General features: G+C 45.1%; 1 protein-coding gene across 3 annotated transcripts in view; it reads left to right on the forward strand.

Annotated features, from left to right (window-relative positions):
* The window catches only part of LOC119172924 (angiotensin-converting enzyme), a 105247-nt gene that overhangs the window by 10063 nt on the left and 67909 nt on the right, over positions 1–27275 (forward strand). The window contains exons 1-2 of one of the 3 annotated variants that reach the window (XM_037424065.2): positions 10708–10915; positions 21306–21579. In XM_037424065.2, the coding sequence (XP_037279962.2) occupies positions 21349–21579 (231 nt within the window). In that variant the 5' untranslated portion in view covers positions 10708–10915; positions 21306–21348. Of the gene's footprint in view, positions 1–10707; positions 11006–21305; positions 21580–27275 lie in introns of those variants that run through there. The other 2 variants (XM_075893787.1, XM_075893788.1) reach the window with 2 other exon arrangements.

Genomic DNA, 27275 nt, shown 5'->3' on the forward strand with positions numbered 1-27275 from the left:
GGGCCGTGTATTTCTATCCGACGTAATCCAAGCACTTCTCCGTCAGTGCCATATTGTACACCGGATGAGTACTGCTTACCACCCTCAGACGAATGGCCTGACTGAGCGGTTTAATCGGACCCTGGGTGATATGCTCGCGACGCATGTGGCATCTGACCAAACGAACTGGGACCTGGTTCTTCCGTTTGCGACCTACGCGTACAACACCGCTACCCAAGTCACCACCGGCTTTTCTCCATTCTACCTTCTATACGGACGTCAACCATCGCACACAATTGACACTTTGCTGCCATACGCACCAGATGTATCTGAGTGCACGACCGTGTCTGAAGCCGCCCGTCACGCCGAAAAATGCCGCCAACTAGCGAAGCAGTTTACTACGGCTGACCAGCAACGCCAGAAAAAGGCCCGCGATGACGACCACCCTCCTGCCGCCAAGTTCGCCCCTGGAACCCTTGTATGGCTGTATGTACCACCCTGTGCACCTGGTTTGTCTACCAAGCTACTTTCAAATTACCATGGCCCATACCGCGTGGTAGAGCGCACATCGCCCGTCAATTACGCCATCGAACCGCTTACGCCACCCGGTGACCATCGTCGGCGTGGACACGATATTGTTCACGTGGACCGCTTGAAGCCGTACTTCGACCAGCTCGTTCCTACTTGTTAGATCGCCAGGATGGCTTGATCTTTCTCGACGGGGGCAATTATAATGAAGGAATGATGATAACAAAAGGAAACAGCAAGCATCATCGCAGAGTAAGGCACCACGAGATCGGCGCTCGAGCTCTTCCATCTTCCTCGTCCTGTCGCTATCTGCAATCTCCCGCCTGCCCGTTTGGTTCGCCCAATAAACCTCTTTACACGTTTAACAATTCTCAGTGAGCCAAGCGATTTCTGGGGGCTCATTACATTGCTCATTATATTTTTGATCTCTAAACGACCAGTTCTGATTTTCACTTCTGGTGCGCAGTTAATCTCAGCTTGACTGTTACAGCTGGTTTTGTGCCAGATAATTTAGGAAGGCTCTCGAGACAAGTTTGGTAAGAATTGATCACCGACATTACGGACATCCTTCCCTGGCCGTTGCATAATGTGTGTGAAATAGACTAAGGAGGCACTGTAGCATTCGTTGCCGAAAAACAGACACTGAATACGTTATTAAATACTCTAACAAGAAAAAAAATTGGGCAGATCCCACGTAGCCGGGAATCAACCTTATGCGAAGCAGGCGGAAAGAAGGTGACCGTGTTGCAGTATTTTTATAGAGCAACACGTCATGAAATGACTCTAAATATATGTACAAATGTTGCACGCACAGACGCATCTTCAAGAGTTGTGGATGTTCATATAATCAGTTGTTCGCACTTGCGCAACGATGCAAACTGTAACACGCGTATTAGCAACATCAGAAGCTGATATGAAGTTCTGATGCTCGCGAGGACGCTTGACCTAGACGCTGCTATACATAAATGAACTTCAGGGCATGGCAACTAATCACAATTGACTTTAACCCGATGTGACGGCTGTGTATCAAATGAGTACATATGTAATGTTTATAAAATTGGGTAGGCAGCACTAAAGCACCATTGACGTTTCACGAAGATTAGCGTATATTTTAAAAGTAGTTCCGAGACATGGCGTAGCTCTGTGGTAAAATGCTTTATTTCTACGCAGAATGCTTGGGTTCGATTCCAGCTGGGACCCTGACATTTATTCTTTGTATTCGTCGGGTCGACGCTACCGATTTCGGGTATTTATTAACGCTCGCGCGTTAAAATGGTCCGTGTGTTTTGTCGTCATTCCTGGGTAGATACAAAGTATAAATCACCCGTGGCACATACCCGCTTACCAGCGGCACATACCCGCCCGTGGTTATGTGCCACTGTCTGGCGGGAAGTGTTTGACGATATGCGCGACGGGATAGTGACATGATTCATGTCTTCACCAGCGCGTCATATTCGTCAAACGATCTTACCCTCCCATGCTAATTTTGGTTCACGCCACGTTAATAGGATGACCACGAGAGCACCCAAACTTAAGCGGCTAGATAGATAGATAGATAGATAGATAGATAGATACGATCTAAGTCGCCGAATTTCGCTAAGAAATGCTTCGCATTTAAAACGTGGCATATCTACGGAGTGAAGAATAATGATTGGGCGAAGCAGTGGTATCATTCGGTGTTACCATAAATGACCGGTGACATTGCCCACTCGCACATGTAAATGAGTGAAAAAGTGGCGCACAGTTATACACAATGTGTATTGGTCATAAATGGTATGTTCTTTTGGGTTGTCTATTTCGCTTTTTCATTTTTAGTGATTTGTGTTCCGTAAAATATAGAGCCACTGGTTCTTATATCAGAACTAGCCTGAATTTGGCAAATACGAGATCTATATGCACCTAATCCTCGTGGTCCCAGGCTGTTTACAGTCATACGAAATGCATCGTATAGAGCGTACGTTGCTGGTAACAGCGTTACTTGTAACGCTTTACTGGTGACACTTTTAGAAAGTCAATTCGCGTAGCGCGCATCTAAGCGTTGAACAAACGACTGAAATGGAAGGAGCTTAACTATAGGCCGATTAAAACAAGGCGTCTTGCATCCACCACTAGTTATCCAAAACTAACGCTACAAAAATTCCATCCCTGCAGAATGTGCCATGTGCTGCTGCTTGACGAGCCCTCGAAGCAGCTGCTTCTAGGATTTCATCGACGTTACTCACTGTCGTACATCACGTTCACGTTCTTAGTATAAGGACGTATCGAACTGCACGCTCCGTGTACAGGAGAGATGCTTCAGCGTCGAGTTCTCTCATTTCGGAAAAGGCTCAAATTTTCCAGCCATCGGATACCTGAAAATGGCGTAGCCGGCTCACGCCCGATGCATTAGGCTTGCCCGAGCGAAGCATGTGCGACGTCTGCGGTTTCAGCTAGACGTGACCGATGCATGGATTGGTGCGTGCTGTACAGCCGCCGGCACTGCTTGGACCTTCCGCCGAGAACACGTCTCGCATTGTAGCTTCGCTCGTGGCAAGTTGTTTCACTCGAAACGTATTCGCTTGAAGGAGCTTGCACAGGTCTTCTAATTGAGGTGAGGATTTTTAAAAATGCTTTAATATTTGATATGCGAACTCCGTTTGTCATATTGGCCTCTCAGGTCGATAGTTGAGAAGGTTGCAATTTTGTTGCAAGCAAGGGAGGTTGCAAGCAAGGGAGGCTTTCGTTCTTCTCACGTCCCTCGTAATCAAATTTTTTTTCGAGCATACAACTCCGGAAATTATTATAAGTATATTCGTATATTTTCACATGGGTATAGCTGGGATTGGGGGGGGGGGTATATTATCATTTAACTGATCGACTGCACTTCTATTAGAAAACTTTGAGACCACGCCTCGAGTAATGGTGGCTCTGATTCCCGAGCTGAAAATGAACTCGGGGGTTCGATTACCATTCTTGGCAGCAACATACCACTCTGTGTTAATTGCAAAAGTCACTCGCTGTGTGCCGATACTTTCGTTATCTGATTTCAGTGCAAAGTTCATTATCGAGCACGCCAATGCCTGGCCGAATAGATAAGAAGCACACCTTTATACAAAGCATATCTCGTACCTGATATGTCCCTCTGAGAGATCAGTGCATGAATATGTTAACTAGTGAATCAGCCAGTCAGTCAGTTGATCGATTAATCGATCAGTCCACCAGTCGGTCACCTAAGAGGTGCTTACGAGATGAACGAAGTACGCGATTTTTCAAGGATTTACAGCTTTTCCAAGCGGGTCCAAGTTGCGCGTGGTGCATATGCGACACTGTAACGTGCATTCCTTGTACTATATAGCTCTGGCGATAAGCATGTTCTCGTTTACCACAATTCGTGCGCGAAGGAGACGATTACTTTAAAGCAACAGGTAGTTTTTAAAGTAAGTATGACAACTTGTGTGGATAATCCTTTCTCTTTTATGACCCAAGCGCAGTCGATAATTTCAAATATGGTAACGAATGACACTGCTCGGATTAGAAGTGTTGCGCAGTTTATTCGCCTGAGTACAAGTCACCTTGGTTTATGCATTCTCTTCCTTAATTCTTGCTCGTGATGCTGGCTACTTACAATAAGTACCTCTTCAACAAAATCATGCTTAACCAGAGCATATCTCAAACGAAGCCTCACACGAAGACGACACCGTATAGTCGTCCGTGTTTATTTATTCTTCGTGCATGCGCTTTTCTTTCTCTCACATTCCTTTAATATCCCTTCAATATTCAACCCCCCCCCCCCCCCGACTGGCCCAGCTCTCCACCCTGCCAAAAACACATGGCTTTTTGTAATGCGTTCAGTTTACCTTCATACCTACTTCGTCGACAAGAAGCTTCACATCTCTGCCAGCTTTGGTTGGGAGCGGCACTCACGAAGCCAAACACTTGAATAATCTCCAAAACATTTATGCTTTTTTTTACACCTTGTTCATCAACCCACAGTGGCTGTTACGTTACTGTTTATTACCCGCTTTATTCAGCATATAACACCTCCCTCTGTCACAGTTTCGTTGAAAAACCTACTTCATCTGTAGGGCATGAGTGTGCCCTATTCAAGACAAGACTAGTGGCTTTGGTGTTTGATTGCTGACCTAAAGGTCACGGGATTGAATCCCGGCCACAGAAGCCACCTTTTCGATATGGAAATGCGTGACGCCCGTGCGCTCAGATTCAGGTGCCCGTAAAAGAAACCTCAGTTGATCAAAATTTCCGGAGCCCTCCACTGTGGCTTCGTTCATAATCAAATCGTGGTTTCGGGACGTTCATTGATTGATTTGTGGGGTTTAACGTCCCAAAACCACCATATGATTATGAGAGACGCCGTAGTGAAGGGCTCCGGAAATTTTGACCACCTGGGGTTCTTTAACGTGCACCCAAATCTGGGTTTCGGGACGTTCAGCCTAATCGATTCGACTAGTCAAGATGTTTCTCTGGAAGAAATAGCCATTGCACTGGCCGTAGTCAATGGTCGAAAACATTGACAGATTAATCATCAGTGACTCCAAGATGGCCATTAGGAATTTCACAAAGGGATGGGTCTCCACCGAAGCAGCCAAAATACTAAATACAAAATAAGCAGTCTTCCGCAGAGCAGAAGACTTCCGGAACGGCAAAATTGTACCCAAATACCTCAAGTGAATCCCGGCGCACATGGGGGAATTAAACATCGAAGACACAACCATCTCTCAAAACCTCAACGAGAAGGCCTACTGAACCGTGCGAAAACTAACCCACCACGACTCAGATAGCGACGGCTCGGCCCCCCGCACCCACCACAGAAGGGGGGACGACTCCGGTGGACGCGATGGGGACGATGATGAATATGCGATACAAGACGACAGAGACAGACTGGGCACGTATCATGACATACTGGCACATTATAAGCGACAACGAGAAGAATATCCGAGACCACACAAACAGCTAGACAGATCTCAAGAAACAGATTGGCGAAGATTGCAAACCAGAACCTTTTTCAAATTCAGTACACGTGAACAGAGTAAATTCCAGACAATACCCACGAACAAGCTGTACCCTCTGTAAGCAAGAACATGCAGATATGTTACATATTTTATGGCAATGCACACAGGTCACAGTAATATACCGAGAGGACAATATAAAACCGGACCTTCTCAAGAAGCGTTGGCTATAGGTGCGCTGCCTAGCTCAGATCTGCACGACCAACTGTGGGCAATCCAGTGGGCCCGGACAGCGGTGGAAAGGCTATACGCCTCACCGCACAAAGCGTCGGGGTGGCCTGAGCCCGGGCCGGTAACCCTGCAGGGTTTCCTTTTTTAAAATAAAGTTTTTACGTCCGTCTGTCGGATGTTTCTCTTTTAGGGGCGAATCACCCTCCTTAAAATCATCTTAAGATCGCACAATGACCGTGCGTCACCGTCGTCTACATCACATCAAGTGCAGGTACATGTGAACAAACTGAAACATATGTGAACAACTAAATGTTATCAAAAGTCAGTTGATCAGAACAAACAAAATAAAAAAGCCACAAAGCCATAAATACAGCGACATTTATTCATTATTCAATCAAAGCATGTGACAGAACAAAACATTAGGAACAAAATAAAACGCTGTTCAGCAGAACAAAATAGAAGGCCACGATTCATGATCAGTGCTTCACTCCATCACTGACAATAATTTCATGATTATGTGCTGCTATTCTGCTTTGTTATTTCTTGTACGACATTGTGAGCACACATTTTTAAAGATTTTTAGTCACTGCACTGAGTGTTGAGTTTATATCTCAATAGACTCGAGACGTTTTTTTTGTATGTTGCGTGAAGTTTATTCCCATGTTTGTTTGATTGCCAACGCTGACAGCTGTATATTATTGTGTACTCTACCCACAATTCTGCCTAATCCAAGAAAGCGAACGTACTAGATAAGATTCCAACCCAGTTTCTTCGAAGATATGCTGAATGGGCGTCTCATTACCTAACACTTATATTTCATTGAAAACAAATTCTGTGCCACAAGACTGGCGCAGTGTAGTAGTCATTCCATGCAGTGTTTAAAGAAGCAATCCAAACGACGGTGAATAATTATCGGCCTATATCTCTCAAATTCATATTTTGTAAATTTTTAGAACACATAATAGCTCAGCATATCATTTCTTACTTGAAAATATCACGATTTCGCTAAGGCAATTGATACCAGGGAACAACAGATTGATGTAATAGCCATAGATTTTGCCAAAGCCTTCGATAAGGTGCCACATAATAAGCAAATTTACAAGCTGTAAACAATCGGACTTAATGCCGCTGTTATAAAGTGGATTAAGGCATACTTAACCAATCGCAGGTAGCAGGTAAGAATAGATGGACATGTCTCTGACTCACTGTCAGTGCTCTCGGGAATCCCGCAGAGACCTGTCCTGGGACCACTCTTGCTTTTTTGTGTATATTAATGACATTTCTGCTGTTATGGAGCCAGGTGAGCAACTTAAACTGTTCGCAGATGACTGGTTATTTCATTCCACTGTATGAAACAAAGAGAATCAGCTTGAAATTAACAGATATTTACAGGCGCTGAGCAAATGGTGTAAAAATGGAACACGGAAATTAAATATTCTTAATCGACACACACACACACACACACATATTACAACAAATAAGAGTGGCCTTTATTTTCATATACTATCGGAGACAATTGCTTGATAAATACTACTCAATTTAAATATCTAGGATTAATGATAACGGAAGATTCGTCTTGGGACGTACACATTAATAATGTTTGTTCAAAGGCTATATTTCTTACGAAAAAAACAATCTAAAAGGTGCAGCAGCCGATGTGAAACTTGTGTATAAAACCTTTGTAAGGCCAGTTCTTGAGTACGCGTCGGTGGTATAAAGCCCTCATCAATATTATTTAAAGAAACAAATAGAAAAATTTGAAGGTACGCGGTGTTTATATATGCTCCCGGTATCGAAGGACGGAATCAGTAATAGAAATGCGCCATTCTTCTGGCCTTCATTTGTTAAAAACTCACAGGCAGAAAAAAATCTTCTGAAACTAATATTTCAAATTCTCAGTGGCCAAATAAATATTAGCAAAGAAGTCTTCTCACTGCCGCCAGGTGAACAGAGCTCAAGAAGCAATCACAACAGGGTTTTTAGAGCGTACAGGACTCATGCGGACAGATTCAAATACTCCTTTTTTTCCAAACACAATTGAAATGTGGAATAAATCGCTGGTGAGTGTTGTTAACCAGAACGATTTGTCGAAATTTGAACAGAAATTGGATGACTATCTGTACAAGTGTAGCGTGTAGCGTTTGATCTTGATCTAATCTGTATTTGTGTATTTGCTAGTAATAATCTGTTTTACTTTATTATTATGTTATGCTAACCTCGCTGTAAGGACTCTCGCAGGATAGTTGACAGTACTGTCAAATAAATAAATAAATAATAAATAAATAAATAAACAAGCCCGTGTAAAACAATGTGTTACTATAAAGTTCTGTGCTAACAATGCTTGGCGCTGCGTTTCTTCTGCTTTGCTGCCGGGATGTCACGACCTAGTCAAAAAATTACTCAGCCTTTAGTTGTGTCCTCCAAGATAATGTTTAACGCCTCGAATAAGCAAAATAAATAAAAAATAGCGTCCATTAGAATGATAGACAGTGTGGCATGTATGTGATATGAGCGATACGGAGGGAAACGTCGGCTACTCCTTGCGTCACTGTCCTCGATCTGCCCCTGAAAGACAAGCACTTTCTAACGTGCTGCAAGAAATGGACGGTCGGCCACTTTGCGTGCGCGTTCTGCTCCAACACCGTCTCCGGTTCCTCGTCGGTCCACGAGGCAGGGGCTTCGGTGTTTCTGGAGGACAACACACTTGCGCAAAAATCATCAGACCTCGTTGCTGCACTCCTGCACGCCTCAGCAAGTTCGCCGCTTGGGAGCCCAAGTATCCCCTATCGGGTCAGGTTTAACCTTCGAGTTCTTGGCCCAGTGTTTCTAGGACTGCATAGACTAGAACATTAGAAGAATAGACCACGCCCTGCGAGGCTGGAACCAACCCCACGCAGGATCCTGTGAATAGAGTCTTTTCTCTCTCTCTCTCCGCTTGTTTAGCGCGTTACCGCCCTCCTTTCTCGTAAATCGCTTCTTGTCCGTCGAACCAATGAACATCGCCAAGGCGTATGTGCCGCATAAGTTGGGTAAATCTCACTTGCTCATCACCGGTCTAATTAAAATGAAGAAGGCAAGCATTTAGCCGAATAGATAGCTTCGAAGAGATAGAGGCAAGCGGAAGACATCGATTGCGTGCACAATTAGAGAATACCTATGGACGGGAAAGGCAATGCCGGCTTGAGAAGGCCTCGAAGCGATGGCCTCCGCTAAATACGACGTGCCCGAAGATCTTTGGGAAGTAGGAACGCTTAGTTTCAGTGCTAGTTTCGGGCTCTGTAGTTATGAACATCCGTGTCGTGCCTGACTGTGGTTTAACTGCATATAGAATCTTTCTGCGCTGACAATGCACGCAGAATCAACCTAACATCACCTACACCGGAAGCCCAGCAACAGCACTAAAGCAATGAGATTGGTCTTTAGAGTCGTGCAGTTTCGCTGTTTCAAGCCTTTTGCGGTTCAGTGCAAACTTCAACAATTTTTTTTATTTACCTTTTCTTATTCCTCCAGCAAAGGGTAGTCAAACAGATACTTTGATGGTCAGCCTTCTGTTGCTACGAGGCCAAAACTATAGAACACTTTCCGCTAAGCTGACGACGTTTTTGCTCGCACAAAAAAACGTACTATCGAAATTACATTCATGCAACTTGGTCAACCAGTTAAGCCGACTGTTCTGTTATCTTTTGGGGCCTGCGCGCTTGGTCATCCAGACGGTACTATATTCATAGCTGTCAAAAACTTCGCATGCGACTGAAACATGTTTACTAGTTGAATTAACCACTGGTGATTCTACACCGTGTCGCTTTAGTAAAAAGGGTTTTGGTAATTGAGAGGTTACGAGACATAGTGTAAGGAAAAAAAAAAGGATCCATCAATGTTAATACTTCATTACAAAGGCCTCTGTAAACTCTATTAGCACATAAATATAATAATAACAAATCCTGTCTGTATACTCTGCCCGACACTTGGCCGACTCCCCTGAGTGGGTAGGTGCCAATCACCCAAGCATCATTATCATCATCATCATCATCATCTTCATCATCATCATCATATTTCCTACCCCCTTCCTCTATTGCATCGAGCAATGACGCGTAGGTTGATGCCAACAATGTGAAAAACAAAGCAAAAAAAAAAAGAAAGAAGAGTGCGAGATCACACTCTACAAGAATTCACTAAAGAAAAGGCTTATATATATTTTTCATACGCCAGAACGTTCTCGCTCACAAGGTCTATCCCTGGCCGTATATGGCTTCTCAAACGATTTCATTTCTCATCGCTGCGGCCCAGTTGTAAATACGGCGCAACGCAGCATTAAGAAGAACGTTCGACTGCAGCGGCCGAATGCCAAGGAAGGCGATTCGGTTTTATTACAACGACGTCCAACCTACAGGGCGCGCGATTCGTCTCGGATGGCTTACCGCATCGCAGCTATTGAGTACGCTAAACCACGCGGTTAGGACGTTTGTTATTCAGGGACAGGTTCAGGGACGTTGAGTAAGCGTTAGAGTAGGTGGTTTGGTTGCTGTTAGCGACGAACGTTGCCGAGGGCCAATGACCCAGAACATTGTTGCACCTCCGGAGAACCGCCAAAAAGCACCACGAGATATCGCCTCTGTTTCTGTTCTTTTTCCTTTCTTTCTTTTCTTAAAGGCAACGATATCACTGGTAAGTACGACACAAGAAACTTGGCGTCGTTGGAAACGGTTGCGGAACATATACACACATCCCCGCGAGGAAGCAGCGTAATGCACTACCCCGTCGCTAAGAGGCGTCCTCTAATCTTAAGAAGGCGGACCACGTACATTCAACGCATCTGAGAGGGATCACGCGTCGCGCGATAGCGAAGACCTTGGCCGAGCCACGCAGCGAGGAGCACCAGCTGAGGACCACACGACGACGCGTCGTCATATAAGAAAGAATCCCAAACCGGGCGCGTGCAGCACTAATGCATGCGGTTCACGTACGCTTCGACGGGATCGCCCCGTGTGGTGCCGATAAACAATTGTGATGTGGTCAGAGACTATCGCCGCGACTCGCCCGCGCAACGTGGACGAGGAGGAGGAAGAGTTTTATAAGCCGGAATAATTCCTTTTTTTTGTATTCTTACATATTCAAGACAGCTGAGGAGCTACGAAGCGAAAGATCGCGTGCGTCTTTCTTTTGTTTTCGTTTCGCGACGCTGACAGAAGCCGCCGCTGAAGTTTTACGTCGTTTTCGGAAAAAAAAGAAAGGTAAGCCATCGTTGTTCGTCACTCGGCCACCTGTGCGGCCAGAGATTCTCAACTTTGCTTGAAGAAAGGTTTGCAAGTCTGAATACGAAGGTAATATTCATCTTTGATTTTTCACGTGCCGAATTTGAATATCTGTGCGCAACGTAATTGGGTATGTGAATGAAGTGAATGTAATTGTTGTTACCTTACTCAAGATGTTCTGTCAGAACTTCGTAGTTAAAAGGAAACGGCGTCTTTCACTTCGCTTGTCTATAACCTGAGGTCCCCGCATCGCGTTGACAGATGCGTTGGCGCTATATATGGGCTCTGGAAATGTGTGTTAAAACGTGTTTAGAAAAAGAAGTTTCAACATTTACGTGATGTATTTATTATCAGACTTTTATGTACATGGATATCGGGAAACGTACCGGTTTCCAGGAGACCCACAACGGTAGCTTAACGAGTATAGGTTGTCGAGCTGTTAAACGCGCCAATGCGGGTTTGATTCCTTCCTCGGAGGCCATATTTCGCTGTGAACGAAATGCGAGAACGCCCACTCATTTATATTAGGTACACGTAAAAAACCTCTTAAGTGGTAAAAATTAGTTATCGTGTTTCCCACTGCGGCACGCTTCATAATCATATCATGGTTTCGGCACAAAAAACTACGGCTTATTAATTCCGATGGCAAGTGGACTGTCAAGCGACTGCAGATTGACGGCGCTCTCTTGCATATACTCCAATGTGAGCATATAACATCCGACTAATCATTTACTTCGCACGTTTTGCTTTACTAGTTACTGTTCTTCGCACGACAGTTTACTATCTAGTTCCCTTCGACAATAACGACTACGGATCACTGCCCTGAAGAAACCCGCCATGAAGGTTTTATGTGGCTCGAGGATTAGCAGGCAAGATGAAACATACCTTCCCTGGATCGGACTCGACGTCGCCCACTAAATTTACATCGCGAAGAATATTAATCAGCCCAACTCCCCTTGGTGCACCACAAAGCAGCACTACACTTGCTATACGGCTTGAGCTTACACAGAAGTGGTACCTTTATGACCCATGGCAAAGCAGCCTTTTGCGATACGCAGCAAAAAAACGTTGCTGGTGTTTTAAGGAGTACACACCTGAAGAAAACATGTTCTCGCATCTACAAGAGTCACTACCGAAGACCTGGAATAGCAAGTGAGGCGATAAACCAGATATTTTACGTGTCTGGATGTATTAAAGATTTCTGCTTGTATTATAAGAAGTGAAGTTTGGGCTAGTTTGTAGGAATTCGGGTTCGAGCAGGTCGCACGAAAGACAAAGACACAAGAAGGAAGAAGAGGGTTCCTTTGGTCTTCATTTTCCTTCTTGTGAACTTGTCAGTTATGTTCAATTATGTACAACTTGTTCAATTACGGTACCTATATCCACTGATAGAAAAGGTGAGCGCAGTTTTAATATCAGCACAATGACATAAAAAATTGATGATAATTTTCTCGACCAAGTAAACAGCTGTACGGTGCATGGAGCACACAGCCTTCATGTTTGAAAGCTTGCGCTGTTAAAAAAATTTATAAAAATAAAGCAAGCTGAAATTATTCTTATCGTCAGTCACATTATAAGTGCATTATAGATGAATATAGATAAATTCAACGCAACCAATTCCGATGACGCAACCTACGAGTGTCATACATGTAATGATAAAATCAGTGATTAGGCTACAGGCATGCTGCATCAAAATGAGTATTTATTATATAGACCTAGAAATCACAGCAATGTCTAGGAGAAGATCGAATGTTGAAACAATGTAAATCCCTCGGATGACGTGGTGTCACTGGAATTTACGTTTCGACAACTGGCCTTGTATAAGGGTGGGAGAATATTGTAAAACTTCGCATGACGAACCGAATATCATTGTGTTCGATTCAGTGCTAGAATCGAGTACCGCGTACTTAAAGTGCCGAATATTATTGGAACCTTTTTTTTTGGATTGATCAGCACTCACGGGAAGAGAGCAAAAGAACAATACGTTGGAGCAGTGAGGGATAATTTTTGTTGTTTTAATTATTGACTTGCTAAGACGCATGCAACCTTGGTCACAACTTGCCTTTTTAGGGTTGAAGCTCCTTATAACGCCACCTGCTCATCCCTCGTAGCTGTTGTAGTGTGTAACAAGTATAACATTTTGACTTTCAAGGTGGTGCCGGTGAGAGATTGCTTCTGTGCGTTGTTGAACAATAAAAAATAGTGCTCAATGTACATGCCAATGGCTGCTAGTGAAGGATGAGAGACAAAAGCATTCGGCTTTCAGTTAACGCGCACTCTGAGATCCCCATTAGCAGCCATTGGCATGTACATTGAGCACTATCTGACAAGAAAGGGTTGATACGTTATACTCGCTGGGTGTAACCTCCTTAAATTTAGAAAGGTTTAGCGAGCGTTGAGCCGCAGTGCCATGAATACAATGAACTAGTATATACCATGAATGAACTCGAGGTGGTTAAAGGTGGGAAGTAGATACGAAGCGCAAACAGTAAGAAAGTAAAAGCCGAATTCTCCTATCTCTCATTTCCCATTAGCAGCCATTGGCATGTACATTGAGCACTATCTGACAGGAAAAGGTTGCTACGTTATACTCGCTGGGCGTAAGCTCCTTGGTTTTAGAAAGGTATAGCGAGCGTTGGGCCGCAGTGCCATGAATACAGTGAACTAGTACTATACCATGAACTCGACGTGGTTAAAGGTGGAAAGTAGATCCGAAGCGCAAGCCGTAAGAAAGTGTGCGTGTGCCACCTCTCGTTTAGTCCTTGGAATGTCCGCTGGATGGCGGTGCTTCTATATGGGGAATACATGATGAAAAGATGCGAGATGGTGGTACTTGGAGTGTTGAATAGATGGACGAACGGACACACAGACAGATGCATGGATGGACGCTTGAACAGACGCAGGCGCGGATGCAAGGACGCACGCAGGGACGCACGCAGGGACGCGCGCACGGACACACGCACACACGGACGGGCGGGTGGACGCATGGACGGTCACACAGACGGACGCATGGAAGGACGGAAGCAACAACAAATGGACGGACGAATGCTTCGCCCCACTCTCCATCATTCACTCCATGGATATGCTGCCAATTTTTTTTTAATGCACCTCAATATAGGCATACGAGCATTTAGCATACCGGCCTTGTCAAAATGCGGCCTCCACGGCCAGGATTCAATCAAGTGACCTTCGAATCAGCAGTCGGATACAATAATTTCTAGTATGCCGCCGAAAAACTGAAGCTAATGTTATAGAAGTCTTTTTTCTACATTTGACTTGTCACAACCACCAGCGGTGTTTTACATTGCTAGATAAATAATTACGTGTCGATATTGACGGGGCATAATTTAGTAGCATGTAATCAAATGCTTTGAAGACAGGCAAGCACGTATTCTTAACAATCCGTTCTAGGTAAGATTGAAAAAGAAGCGTTCTTGGTCAGGTCTCTCAGCGCGGAACTTGGATGATTAGTAAGCTGAAACAGAAAAGACGAGAAGGCAAGGAAAGCCTCTTGAAGACGGCAATAGATCACGTGATAACATTACAAAACTTGTAGGTGCCGGCAGGACACGGCTAAATTGAAGCAGTGGTGACTGATGATTGTGAGAGAGGCCCGAACTTGCGCTGGACATGAGACACATGATGGTGCTGCTGATGATGGTGGTGGTAGTGGCTATGATGACAATCGATTATTTTTGCACAAGAAACTGAGTGCACATGAACAGGAAAAACTCACTTGTTCTTCATGCAGTTGACTTGATAGTTAACACATAAGCCCGATGTGACAGAAACAGGAGCCGTTAAAGAACGCGTGCGTTTAATAGCGAAGTCATGCGGTTGCAGTGAAGCTCGCGTTAAGAACGAGCGAAGACTTCCACGCATGCGGGTGCGGTGGCAAAGAAAAGGTCGCAACCTGAAAGGAAACTCCTTCGAGTATAGTAAATAATAGGCGCAAGGCGAAAAATCTGCAACGCATTTGTAGCTTGGCTTGCACTCTAAAAAAAGAGCGAGTAAAAAGGGTGTCTTTTTGTCTCACAACAATAATCGTCATCTACATTGCGTTCCATCCTTGCGCTATCACCCCGCGCCCGGTATATTCCGGTAACGATCGACATGCTCATTATCAGGGTTACATTGCATTCTCGATAGGAAAGTGGCCAGCGCCGAGTTTTCAAGAAAGGAAGCGCACGCAAGCCTGATGACGATTATTGTTGTGGGACAAAAAGACACCCTTTTAGATGCGGAGCATCTTATACTCGCGCCTTGTAGTGCGCCGTCCGCGCCGTCCGCGCCGCTTCTCGAACATTCGACAGCTGACGCGCGCGCATGCGCCGTCGCGCCGTCGCCCACTCTTCCACCATCTGTGCATCCCTTCCTCCTCTACACACCGCGCGCGCTTCACTCCTCCACCATCTGTGCACCCTTCCTCCTCTACACACCGCGTTCGACATCTACAATTCTCCTGATTCTCCAGTGGACGCGCATGTGGCGTCGCGCTTCGAGAACATTCAACAGCTGACAGTGCATGCGCCGTCGTGCTGTATATATACTCAAGGTCGGCGCTCGCTCGCTCAGTTGCCGCTCGTCGGTTGGTTTGTACGGCGCGTCGACGTCCAAGGTCGCGGTGAAATGAATTCCAACGAATCCACAAACACAATGATCGACGTCCCTTCGACCAGCGCCGCCCTTTCGCATACGTGTGTACGTGTTCACTCATTTAACACCCCCTCCTACAACCACGTTAACCAATTTAGCCATCGACCCAAGTAAGTCGCAATTTAACACCCCATTTCACAACCACGTTAACCAATTTAGCCATCGACCCAAGTAAGTCGCACTTTAACACCCCGTTAACCAATTATATGGTCCGCATCCTCCTCAGTGTTCCCCCGAGGGAAGCTGCGGGCAATTTTTTTACTCGATATTTTTTAGAGTGTGGTTTTGATGATAATAAGCTGGGCAACCACAATTCGTAAAGTATGCACTGTGGTTTGAGTGGGATGGGCAAAACATCGTATCTAGCACGCTTCAACTTCAGATGCTTGTCTAATACCCTGTTTAGGTTTTGTCGTTATATGATTTGCGTTAGCTATCACAGTAGTTCATTTCTTAAAATTTCAATATCCGATGAAATACTTTTCAGGTATTGTATCTACACGCAAAGCGCGAAATTGAATGGCAATCAACCCATAGAAAGTGCTGCTCTGGGCATATTCGTGTAGTGTATCGAGAAGATTTCAGCTGGCATTTCACGAGGGGCACTATAAGTTCGGTAGACGAGTGGATCAAGCTTAAAAAATATTGACAGGTCCCACGTACAGTGTAAATCGATGATATGAGAAGCACGAATGAGAAATGGTGATGTGTCACTTTAAGATCAGCACGAAGTTACGAGGTGGAGGTAAATGATGCCGTAGATGACTTCCTTGTCATGATTTTCATAATTGAATGCGTCGTTTACCTTCGTCATCTATTCACGTCACGTGATACCAAATATAGTGTATGTGGAGCTAGCGAAACGGCGGCGAGCACGCTATGAGCGTGGTATGTTGTCATGTTCTTACATGACACGCGTGTAAAGATTATCATGTTTGCAGCAGTCATATATTTCGTCATCCATGGACGTCACGTAACACCAAATTTGGTATATGTTGAGCTAACAAAACGGCCGCGAGCGCATCATGAAGGGCCCAGTATACTCGAATGTAGCGTTGACGCGCGCGCACGCTGGGCACAGTGACGCTACGTTAGCAAAACGTGAGCTCTCTATAGTCTGACGCCAGGTGCGACCAGCGTCCATCGGCGCGGCCCGACGGCAACCGGTGCGAAATGCGACATGCTTCTTTCCGCACCGATGCATTACCCAGGCAACAATGCGTCTCCTTTTCTTTGTGACCAAGGGACGCCGGAAGCGCTGAGACGTGCATGTGTCAAAGCAACGCAGCGCAGCGCACGCCTGCGAGTATGGGCCAAACCTCATAAGCGCGAAAATGCACGCGACAGTGACGAGCGACGCGACGTAGATTGTCTTCGCGCGATCAGTCGCTAGCTCAGGCAAACCTCCTTCACGCGACGGCTTCGGCGAGCGAATTCCACTGTTGCTGGCATGAGGCCGTGTACTCGCACCAAGAAAACCGCGTAGCGAGCGGTATGCAATTTAAAAATAAGATATATTGTTGTGTAATGAAGCGGAAAGTGTTTATGAATGACTTGCAGCACTTCTTTTTCATATGCGCATGCGTAAACATTGCGTTATTTTTTGTTGCGCATACGTGACTCGGGCAGGGTCACGTGCAACTATGTAGTCTCTGTCTTTTCCGGTTTCTCGCTATTGGCTGCTTGAGCCCAGCACTTCCGGGTGATGAGCGACGGTTTCCAATTCTGGAGAACCGAGCGATCGCGCGAAAACGAGCACGCGACACGTCGCGCGAACGCCCTGTTTCGTCGCTCATAGCATCGCTCGTCGCTGTCGCGTGCATTTTCGCGCTTATGAGGTTTGCTCTTATATGGCAGGACCGGCGCCTGGCGCGGCAACGCCGGCGTGACGCGATGAAATGAACGCCGGCGAGCACGCGTGCCGGGTCACGTCGAAGTGTATTGGCGCCTTGGCTGTGGCATATAGTCATGTTCTCATTGACACCCATCTCGCGTTTATCATGTTTGCCCCAGTACAATACCTTCGTCATCCATTCACGTAACGTAATACCAAATTTGGTATATGTGACGCTAGTGAAACACCTGCGAGCACATCATGAGCTTGGCATGTAGTCATGTTGTTACATAACACGCATGTCATGATTTTTATGTTAGGGTCTGTCGCTTGTGTTCGTCATGCAATCATGTCATGCCATACCAGTTTTACATCATGCCACGTGAACGAAACCACCACAAGAGCTGCAGGACCATGAAATGTAAATCATGACATTCACGACATACATGTCATGACTATCATGTTATGACTAGTCAAGTATGTTCTTCACACAGTCATGTTATGCCATACCAAGTTTCGTGTCGATCACATTATCAAAACGGCCAGGATAGCTAAAACATTTAGGTGGCTATAGCTAGATAGACAGGCTCAATGTCACCGAAGTTCGCAAAGAATTGCTTCGCATTTAATGATGAGAACCGCACAATAATAGGCCCTGTAAATCCGTCAAGCAGTCAGCGGGAGGTTACTCTTCAAAAGATATTCTAGAAATAACTGCACCCCATACTCTTCATCTACCCGAATGTGTGTCATGGCGCCCGCAATAGAGGACACCAAGTACGGAACAAAATAAAAAAGTACAGGGAAAATGTAAATATATCGACCCCGACACGAACGCTTCGCGTGACTGCTTACGGCGGATTGCTGCAATCTTAAAGAACTACGAACAAGCGAGAGCGGCCTTCGACCTTTATTCAAATTTGTTGTCCTCCATAAGATCGAGTACTGCTGTGCTCGTAACCGACTTTTATGGCCTGTGTGTCATTTCGGCTTTTTTTTTATTTGTGTATACACGACGATTCTAATTGCAACATATCGATGCAGTATTTAAAGATGTTTTTTGTGTGTTTTCGTATTTCGGGACGTGAAAATAACAAGGCCATAAAGCTTCGAACATACCAACCCAAAAGTTTGGATGCAACAGCAGTATAAATCTACCTTAACACCAGTGGCGTAGCTAGTGGGTAATGTATCGGGCATCATTGAAGATATTGTTCATCAGACAAATTATTTGACAGCTAACTAGCTAGATGTCGAATAATTTGGCTGATGCGGAATATCATCAATTATGCTTCAGGTGAAACCTATTACGGAAAAGAGAAAACTCATTCTCGAAGCGCTCTGTGTTCAGAAAAAAAAAAGCTCCGAGCAGCCTGACTGAGCCTCCTGTGTAAGTCGCTCAGAAGAAACCCTATTATGTAAAGAGAGGCTGCGTGATCTGAATGCGGATGAGTGTTGACGAGAAGGCACTAAATCATCTGGACAACTTCTCAAGAGCATCTCAAGAACTTTCTTGAGATGCTCAGGCAATCCACTCTTGTTTTATAGGGAAGGAGGGATGACAGGGCGCATAGGAAAAGTAAAACTTATCTGTTAATTTTGCTTTTTCTGTGTTCATCTCACATGTATTTTGATTAGTTGATTGACAGTGTCGGCGTTGAGCAAAAACACTTTATCTTCAGCACTCGCCCTGTCTTCTTCATGTTTGTACTGCTTTCCGCCCTTTCTTGCTTCCGAGGGGACGTATCTTCGCAAGCTTAGTTGGCGCGGGAGCACTCTGTCTTCCCTTGTGCTCCTGCTATGTGTCATGTAACACATGAAATAACAGTTCTTTCGTAATTTTCTTTTTGTTCGTTTCTGTTTATCTGCTTCTCCCGCACACTTCCAAAAGCCTCAAGAAAGGCCTGAGAGAGAGAGAGAGAGAGAGAGAGAGAGAAGTGAAGGAAAGGCCGGATGGATCACTAGGTTCCACGGTGTTTTACTACTCTACACGGGGAAAGGGCAGGAAAAGAATAGAAAAAAGATGAAGGAAAGCGAGGTAAAGTAATAAGCTCGAGCTCCTAGCAGCGTGTGCTGAGAACTGTCACAGAGCAAGGGTCGACTACGACCACCTTACAACAAATACACTTCAATCCATTATGTTAAAGAAGACTTGCGAGGACAGGTTCCAAGGTATCCAAAACTTGCAGTGCATTTTGAGCTGATGGGATTGTCTATTCGGTGACGGGTTTACGCATTGTGCTTATCAATGAGCTCAACATAGCGCTGGAACGTAGGTATTCGTCTCGGAGATCATTAGTAGAATCGAGTGTTCTCTCTGTGGGCGCTACATGGAGGTAAGGACGGCCGCGCGACATCAGCTGTAGCATGCTTCCCTTCTGCGTCTTTATGGCGCTCCAAATTTAACGCGCTGGTTGGTGATGGAGGTGGTGGCAATGGTGACAATGGTGGCATCTTTAGACAAAGTCCGAAGGTCCGCGGTATTATGACATCGTGGAGATGGTCCAGATTGGGCAGTATTCATAGACGTCCTTCAATGGCGGACACGTCGTTGTCGCTTTCTGACAATATCTGCAGTAGATTCAGACAATATGTGCGTTAAGCCATCCCTTATCATCTGTTTCATTACACCCCGTTTTTTCTTCATGGATAGACAGTCTATTCATGAAGCTTACATGCGAAGAGAACTTGTACTGAAAGAGCGAGAATAGCGATTCGTTCAGCAAAAATGGCGATCTGCGTGAAACATCCCGCCAAGCGATGCAAATCTGACAAGCAGGACACTTGACGGATTTCCGGAGGTGTGCTCCACACTACGGTCTCTACACCTCAGTGACCTATGCTTATCCACATATGCGCTTCAGTTTTACCTTGCGAGTTCGTCTAGTATAGAGTTGCTCTATCTGCCACCTTTCGGTGGTAGAGTCACGTGTGAGTCTGGCCAGCAACCACAGCTACGCGGCGAAGCCGCAGTGGCTATAGCTAGGGGCTGACACACCAAGTCCGTGCCTCTCCCTGCCCCGAAATTTCCTTCGCCATGGCATAGACAGCGAAAAATGACAATTTCAAAAGGGTGCCACCTCCTCCTCCCCCCCCCCCCAAAAAAAAAAGAAAAATTTCTGGCTACGCCTCTGTGAAGCCAGGCACCGATTTAGCAGGCGACATGCCTACTGTGTCGTCGATCGACTCGTTTGGCATGTCGGAGACTGGTTACTTGACTAACGAGAACTAGTGTCAATACAGTTCACTGCAGTGGTGGTGTCGAAAATACAAAAAGTGACCCGTACATAAACTTCTCCGCCACGAGTGGTTGCTAGCGGCCTTTGGAAGACAAACGAGCAACTCTGCTACCTAAATGTAGTATAAACAGTAACTGCATTTGGTACGCAATTTAGCGACCCCCTGCAGCCTACACGAGCACATATGGTTTCTTAAATAATCCGCACAAACACACCAACACACACAGAGAGAGTGAGAGATAGAGTCAAATGAAAGCGAGAACGCTGTCTGCTTGGACTTGGGAGAGAGCGCACATCCTTCCTGTGGCTCTGCATAGACAAGCAGTCTTCCAAATACGGCTTGCCCCCTCGGCACATAAATTCGCTATCTACTGTTTTCGACTTTTATTGCTGACTGCACAGAACCACCCTCCTACCACTAACATTTTGTCCGACAACCTCCACCCTTATCGGCTTTTTCTGTTCTTGGTTTTATCTTTGTTTTCTTCCTGGGCACCCACGTTCTTCATCCAGAGAACAGAACGAAGGAGTCAAACTTGGAGGGCGAATGAACCAGGGAGGAACCGGTTGAACGTCGAGCTCCCTTTTCCACTGCCGGTAAGAAGGCGCTATAAAGTGGCCCGTTTTGCTTTTTGCGCAGACTTGATCGCCGCCGTCGAGACCACTGACACCGCGTGGCAGGAATGGCTCCACCACCTCGATGGACGTGGCTGGCGTGCCTGGTCCTCGCAGCAGCCACGCCCGTGGTCCGCGGAGCCGCCAGACAACCCGTGGAAGGAGACCTCGAGGACGAAGACCTGGCCAAAATGTACGCCTGCTACGCCAACTACCTCATCACCGAAATGTGGAACAAAGTGGTCGTCGCCGACTGGAACTACGCCAACAACATCACGGACTACAACAAGAAAAAGAGCGTGAGTGCATCGCACCTGTGTTCCTTGCGCGGGGCACTGTGTCGAGGGACGCATGTCTTGGTTGAGGTTGGTGCTGGACGCCGGTAATGGGGCGTCGTGCCACCTTATGACAAGTGGAGTGGGAATATTCCGACTTTCGAATATTAATTCAGTAGTGTTTGCTATTCGATTCAATTCGCTCTGGAATTTTCACTATTCGAAGAATTCGAACTTCCCTAAGACAAATACAGTGAGCGTCTGATTAACATCCTGAGACTGAGCCCTTCAGAGTTTTTATTTTCTGCACAACCTCACACCCTCGCATTGCAAGAAAGAAAAACTGTATTTCAGACACTGCTATGGTTGCAAACGTATTGACTAAAGAAAACGCTGGTGCGACTTGGATATGCGCTTCCCCATTACAATCACCCCTTCGTATTTTTTATGCTTCACCGCAGTGCTATCTGGTACTGCGGCGAAGCTACCTTGAAAGCTCCGCTACGACTGTAAACGGATCAACTCACAAAAGCGCTGGTTCGAACCGACGCGGCAGAAGGGGAGGGGGCTTAAATAAAGTAATTTAGTACCATAAACTTTGAAAGAGACGAATGAATATTTTCAGCGTTCGAATCGTCAGATTTTTTTATACATAGACGTCTACAGGGCAGAGAAGCAACTCTTGAATTCAAAGAGAGCATGCCCTGGTGCAGCAGAACATTTGGGCTTCCACAGGCGTTCAAGAGGGCTGAGGTGGAGGAAATAGCATCCTTTCCTTTGCCATGCACAGTATTGTGAGATCGCACTGGGCTCTGCACTGCCTCATCTTCGATAAAAACAACTAGGGAGCACAATCCCCAGCCCTTCACTTACCTTACCTTCTAAAAAAGAACACTTCCATGTTCCAACCTCCCAGGAATGTGCCTATAGATCCTTTGCAAACTTTTCTTCTGTCCTGCCTCCTTTCATCTTCTTCCCCTTCTGCTTTTTTTCTGTACGTTCACTTGGAAGCACTCGAAAGTCATTGATAAAATATTCCACAACTATTGGAAAAATGTTCGCTTTGATTCGCACTTTAATATTCGAATCGAATTCGCACCAAGAATTTCGCTATTCACGCATTCCTAACTATGACTAATGCCGTTCGGTCGTACACCGAAGTGTAACTGATGATGCATTTGGTTACCTTAGAACATAATCTCATGCATCGTGCGGCTAAATATCAAGGTGAAGCAGGGTGACACAGTGCGTAAGCGGTGAACGTCGTGAATCGGGCGACATCAGTGATATGACTCATGCTGCTGCACAACGTTATTAGTCACGACAACATTCCTATACACTGTTGAATACTGTCTTACAGAATGTATAATTTCAGAGAATGAGTATCGGCGAGGTCATGTCATCAAGTATTGCAAGTAACGTATTGAGACACGCTGGTAAATTATTATATGTGTGACGACTGAATATTAGCAGCACCAAATCACACGTGTTAAATACTGGTAGTCATAACAGATGTTCCACGTACGTTAATCACTTTTCCCTTAGACGGAGCTCGACTTTGTGAGAAACATTCACTCGAAAATTGTAAGAGGCACAGATACAACTGCCAGCATGTCCACGATTCGGCCAGCGGCTTGTAAACGTGTGCCATCGAAACAATGTGAGAGCCATTGCAGTGTACGAGTATTTTCTCTATTATCATTCTCAACCTATTTTACGACCACCTCAGGATGATAAGCACTTCAATGATGTTCGGTTGAGCCTATCTTGTGCGATCTGATTTCAGTTTATACCTGGTAAGTCCTTAACTTCGTCACACCATCAAAGTCGTCGCCGTCCTCGGCAACGTTTCAATATATTCATATCAATTACATCGCTCTAGCTGACTGTCTGTTTCCTGTACCACGCAACACATGGCCAGCAAAGCTCCATTTTTTTCGCTTAATGTCAACTAGAATATAAGGAACCCTGTTCCTTGCCTCACCCATTGTGCTGTCTGTCGTTCTCTTAATCTTACGCCTATTATCCTCTTTCTACTGCATGCTTTGTGAGCGTTAAATTTTCTCAAGTTGTCTGATATCGTCCAAGTTTCAGCCACACATGTTAGCACTCTCAATAAGCAATTGTCACACTAGTGAGCGTGGCAAGTTTCTTGTCATGATTTGGGCTTGCCTGCCATTCACGCTAAAATATATTTTTATATATGATAAAGATGTTTATTGTCTCACCCAATCTCTTTGCCCCCGCCCCATTAGTAATTTACGTAGATATGCCTTATACTTTTGAACGTATTCTGTTCGTAGTTTTGCGAATCTGGAATTTCTTTGTATGGTTGTGGAGTATTATAGTTGTTTCCAGCCGTACTTAGTGCCTTCATACATTCTCGGTTTGTGTCGTCCGTGCCTTTTTCTGATTAACCAACATTGCTGCAAAGTATAGTGTCATCTGCAACTTTCACGTTCATGAGATATTCTTTGTTGACCATTACTCTATTTTGCCCCGATTCAGTAATGCGAACAATTCTGTGCATGCGGTGGACAAAACTGGCGCAACCATGTCTCGTTCCGTGACCCTTTTCCAGTTACTTTGCGTTCCGAGTGAATATGCCAGATATCTGCGGAGTTCGTCAATTCATTTGTGTAGTTTTAAAGTGCTCCCTCATGACAGAATGCTTCTAGGATTGCTGACACATGTACCAAGTCAAATGTCTTCTATGTCATAGCCTCTGAAAGCTTCATAAATAGGTTCTTCATGCTTGCAAATTTGCCAACTGACCATGGTCTACCCTTTCCTGAAACCATACACCACAGGTTCGTTAACCCAAAAGTCTCTCTTGTCCTCTTTAAAACTGCCCCTAAATATTTTGTCTAATTCTCGAAGCTGAGGGGTATATGATTCTTGGAGCATTTTCGGCTCTCCTATTCCGCTGCAATACAAGTATGACGCTCACTGGCATCGAGATCTTGAGACATAGCTTGTAGAGAGACGCAAGCTTTATAAAAAACACTCTCTAATTTCTGATCAGAACAATTGGCCCCGCCGCGGTGGTCTAGTGGCTAAGGTACTCGGCTGCTGACCCGCAGGGCGCGGGTTCGAATCCCGGCTGCGGCGGCTGCATTTCCGATGGAGGCGGAAATGTTGTAGGCCCGTGTGCTCAGATTTGGGTGCACGTTAAAGAACCCCAGGTGGTCGAAATTTCCGGAGCCCTCCACTACGGCGTCTCTCATAATCATAGAGTGGTTTTGGGACGTTAAACCCCACATATCAATCAATCGATCAGAACAATTGTTATGCCATATTTGGCCGCTTTACCGTGGAGCATATGTCGTGTGGCCTCTCTAACTTGATCGGTTGGTATGTATGAAACCTCAGTGTCTTGTTTCACTCTAATTTTCCGCGAGAATGCGTGGCGTATCTACTAACTGCACAGTTCTGAGGTAAATCTTCTGGACGTTCAATTGCCTTCCTTATTTTTAACATTGACTTGCTTTTATTTTAGATCGTGCATTTCACACTTGCTAAGCAGAGTTTCTGGTCTAGCTGCCTCGTGACTACCATTTGTTCACTGCAGTCTCTATACCACACACATTTTATTTTTTTAATGCTACTGACTTTCCTCTTGTTGTTGGTAAGCCTTGTCGAATCAGCACACTCTATAGTAGCTCATGCGTTAGTGACTTTCATTGTATTTCGTTTCTTATTAGTCCTTTCATGGTTCGGCAGCCCTCTCGGTCGGTGCTTTCCATTCAGACTCAATTGCTTCGTCTCAAGTAAGCCTCATTGAGAGTCATTCTATCCGTCTTAATTTCCCTAGCTCCTCTCCCCATATTCTCTTCTTTTCACCAACCTTCACCGCTGCAGTGAAAGTCAGTGTCTTCCGAACACGAAGGGCTGAAAGTGATATCCTGGTGATAGCATGGCTCCGCATTACGTTGCGACACTTGTGACACATCATGTGATACAACTCATTCTATGTAACGAGAACTGGTGCCTTGGCAGATACGAGGTGTGTCGCAAAACTTTCACGGCATTTGCGCTTGGCTCTGCTGCCTTATTCAGCTTAGAAGAACCGAGTGCTGGGTGAGTTGGTATTGCATTGTGGATGAAAAGTTGCGCAAAAACACACGAAGAAGAAGAAACACAGCACGAACAGCCGCAGAGTAACATACACTTAGACCGCTAGAAATCTGCCCCCCTTCTTTCTAAAAATGATTCCGTAGGCCCCAGTTACCATGCCGTATACACAGAATTATGGTGATCTGAATAGTTACTGATGCCGCCACAAGAGGCTGCCACATGTCCACGCGCACCCCCCCCGATCACATAAGAAATAGGCCACGCGTTCAAAAAAACAAACAAACAAAAGAGTGCTCGAGGCCATGTCACGTGCATTGCGTAACTTATTTCCTCCGAACCTTCCGTCCTTGCTTAGCTCCCAGCGCTTCCTTCAGGACAAAAGAACAGAGAATGCGAAGGCAGCGTGCGAAAACTTTTTGTTACTCCGCTCATACTTAACCAATTGCAAAGTTGTTCCTAATTTCAAGCAGAAGCTGACGAGACATTAGGCCATCAGAAAAGTGGAATGTGCATAGTCATTCGTCTTCGTTTTTTCTTTCTTTTTCGTATCCTCTAAGTTACTAAAGCCCCACACGCACTACTGGCAGAGTTCTCGGTATTGAATGAGCACGGTTCCCAAAAGTTTAATTTGCAGTTGTCTCCACACACATTTTGCAATGCTTGATGTTAAAGTATATTAGCAGCAGACGTGGCAATAAAGCTGAAAGCGAAATATGTTTACATACTTTCTTGGAGCGGTGCACGTTTGATGCACAGCGTCCAACACTGATGTTGAAGAAATTGAAAAATCTTGTAGAGAGGTTGAATGAATGCTGAGAAACGTGCAAACTCAATATGCCGCAGCAATGAGTGTAGTTCACGCGAAAGTAGAAGAGGCTGCATGGAAACAGATAATTAGAAATTGAGGCAGTGACTGTACAAATGTCCGAGCAGCGGATCATATTATATTGTAGTTTTAAGCAAATTGTAATTCTCTCAAGTTAAGTTGGGTTCTTTAGGGCCCGTAATGAAACAAATTAAAAAAAGAAATATATTTTATGGCCTGTGCCAACCCCAGCCTGGCACAGGATTTGCAAGTGTAGATGATCCTTCATTATAATTTCTGTTATTGCATGAAAAATACACAACACTCTGTAAAGGGCCGTGATGATAAGATAGTGTCGTTTAAGATTGGTACTATTAATTTTTCGCATGTTATTGCCAAAACAAGGTTGTGAGTGCGAAGCACGACGTGGTGAGAGACAAGTCAAATAACGAGTTATTTTAATCACCTGGAGTTCTTTGACATGCACTCAGTCCTAAGTACACGTGTATCTTAATTGTATTTTTTCGCATTTAGTCTCTATCAAAATGCTACCGCCATGGCCAGAAAGCAAGCCAACATGTACTTGAAAAGCATGCAGTTTTTTTTTTTTCAGAAAAACGCCACATGAGTATACATGTATGTCCCAGAGTTTGAATAATCCCAACATTATGCTTATCGACCACCAGAGATACGTTAAAGAATTCAAGGATTGTGTGCATGAGATGGCTGCGGGGGGAGCTTGTTTATAGTGTTATATAAGCTATTGGCCAAGATAACACTAAAAGTATTGAGGGTCATTCCATGACAAATCAACCAGTGTTCTTCCGACCATCATAAG

This window comes from Rhipicephalus microplus, chromosome 4 (assembly GCF_043290135.1).
Source record: "Rhipicephalus microplus isolate Deutch F79 chromosome 4, USDA_Rmic, whole genome shotgun sequence".
In the NCBI taxonomy this organism is placed as follows: Eukaryota; Metazoa; Arthropoda; class Arachnida; order Ixodida; family Ixodidae; genus Rhipicephalus; species Rhipicephalus microplus.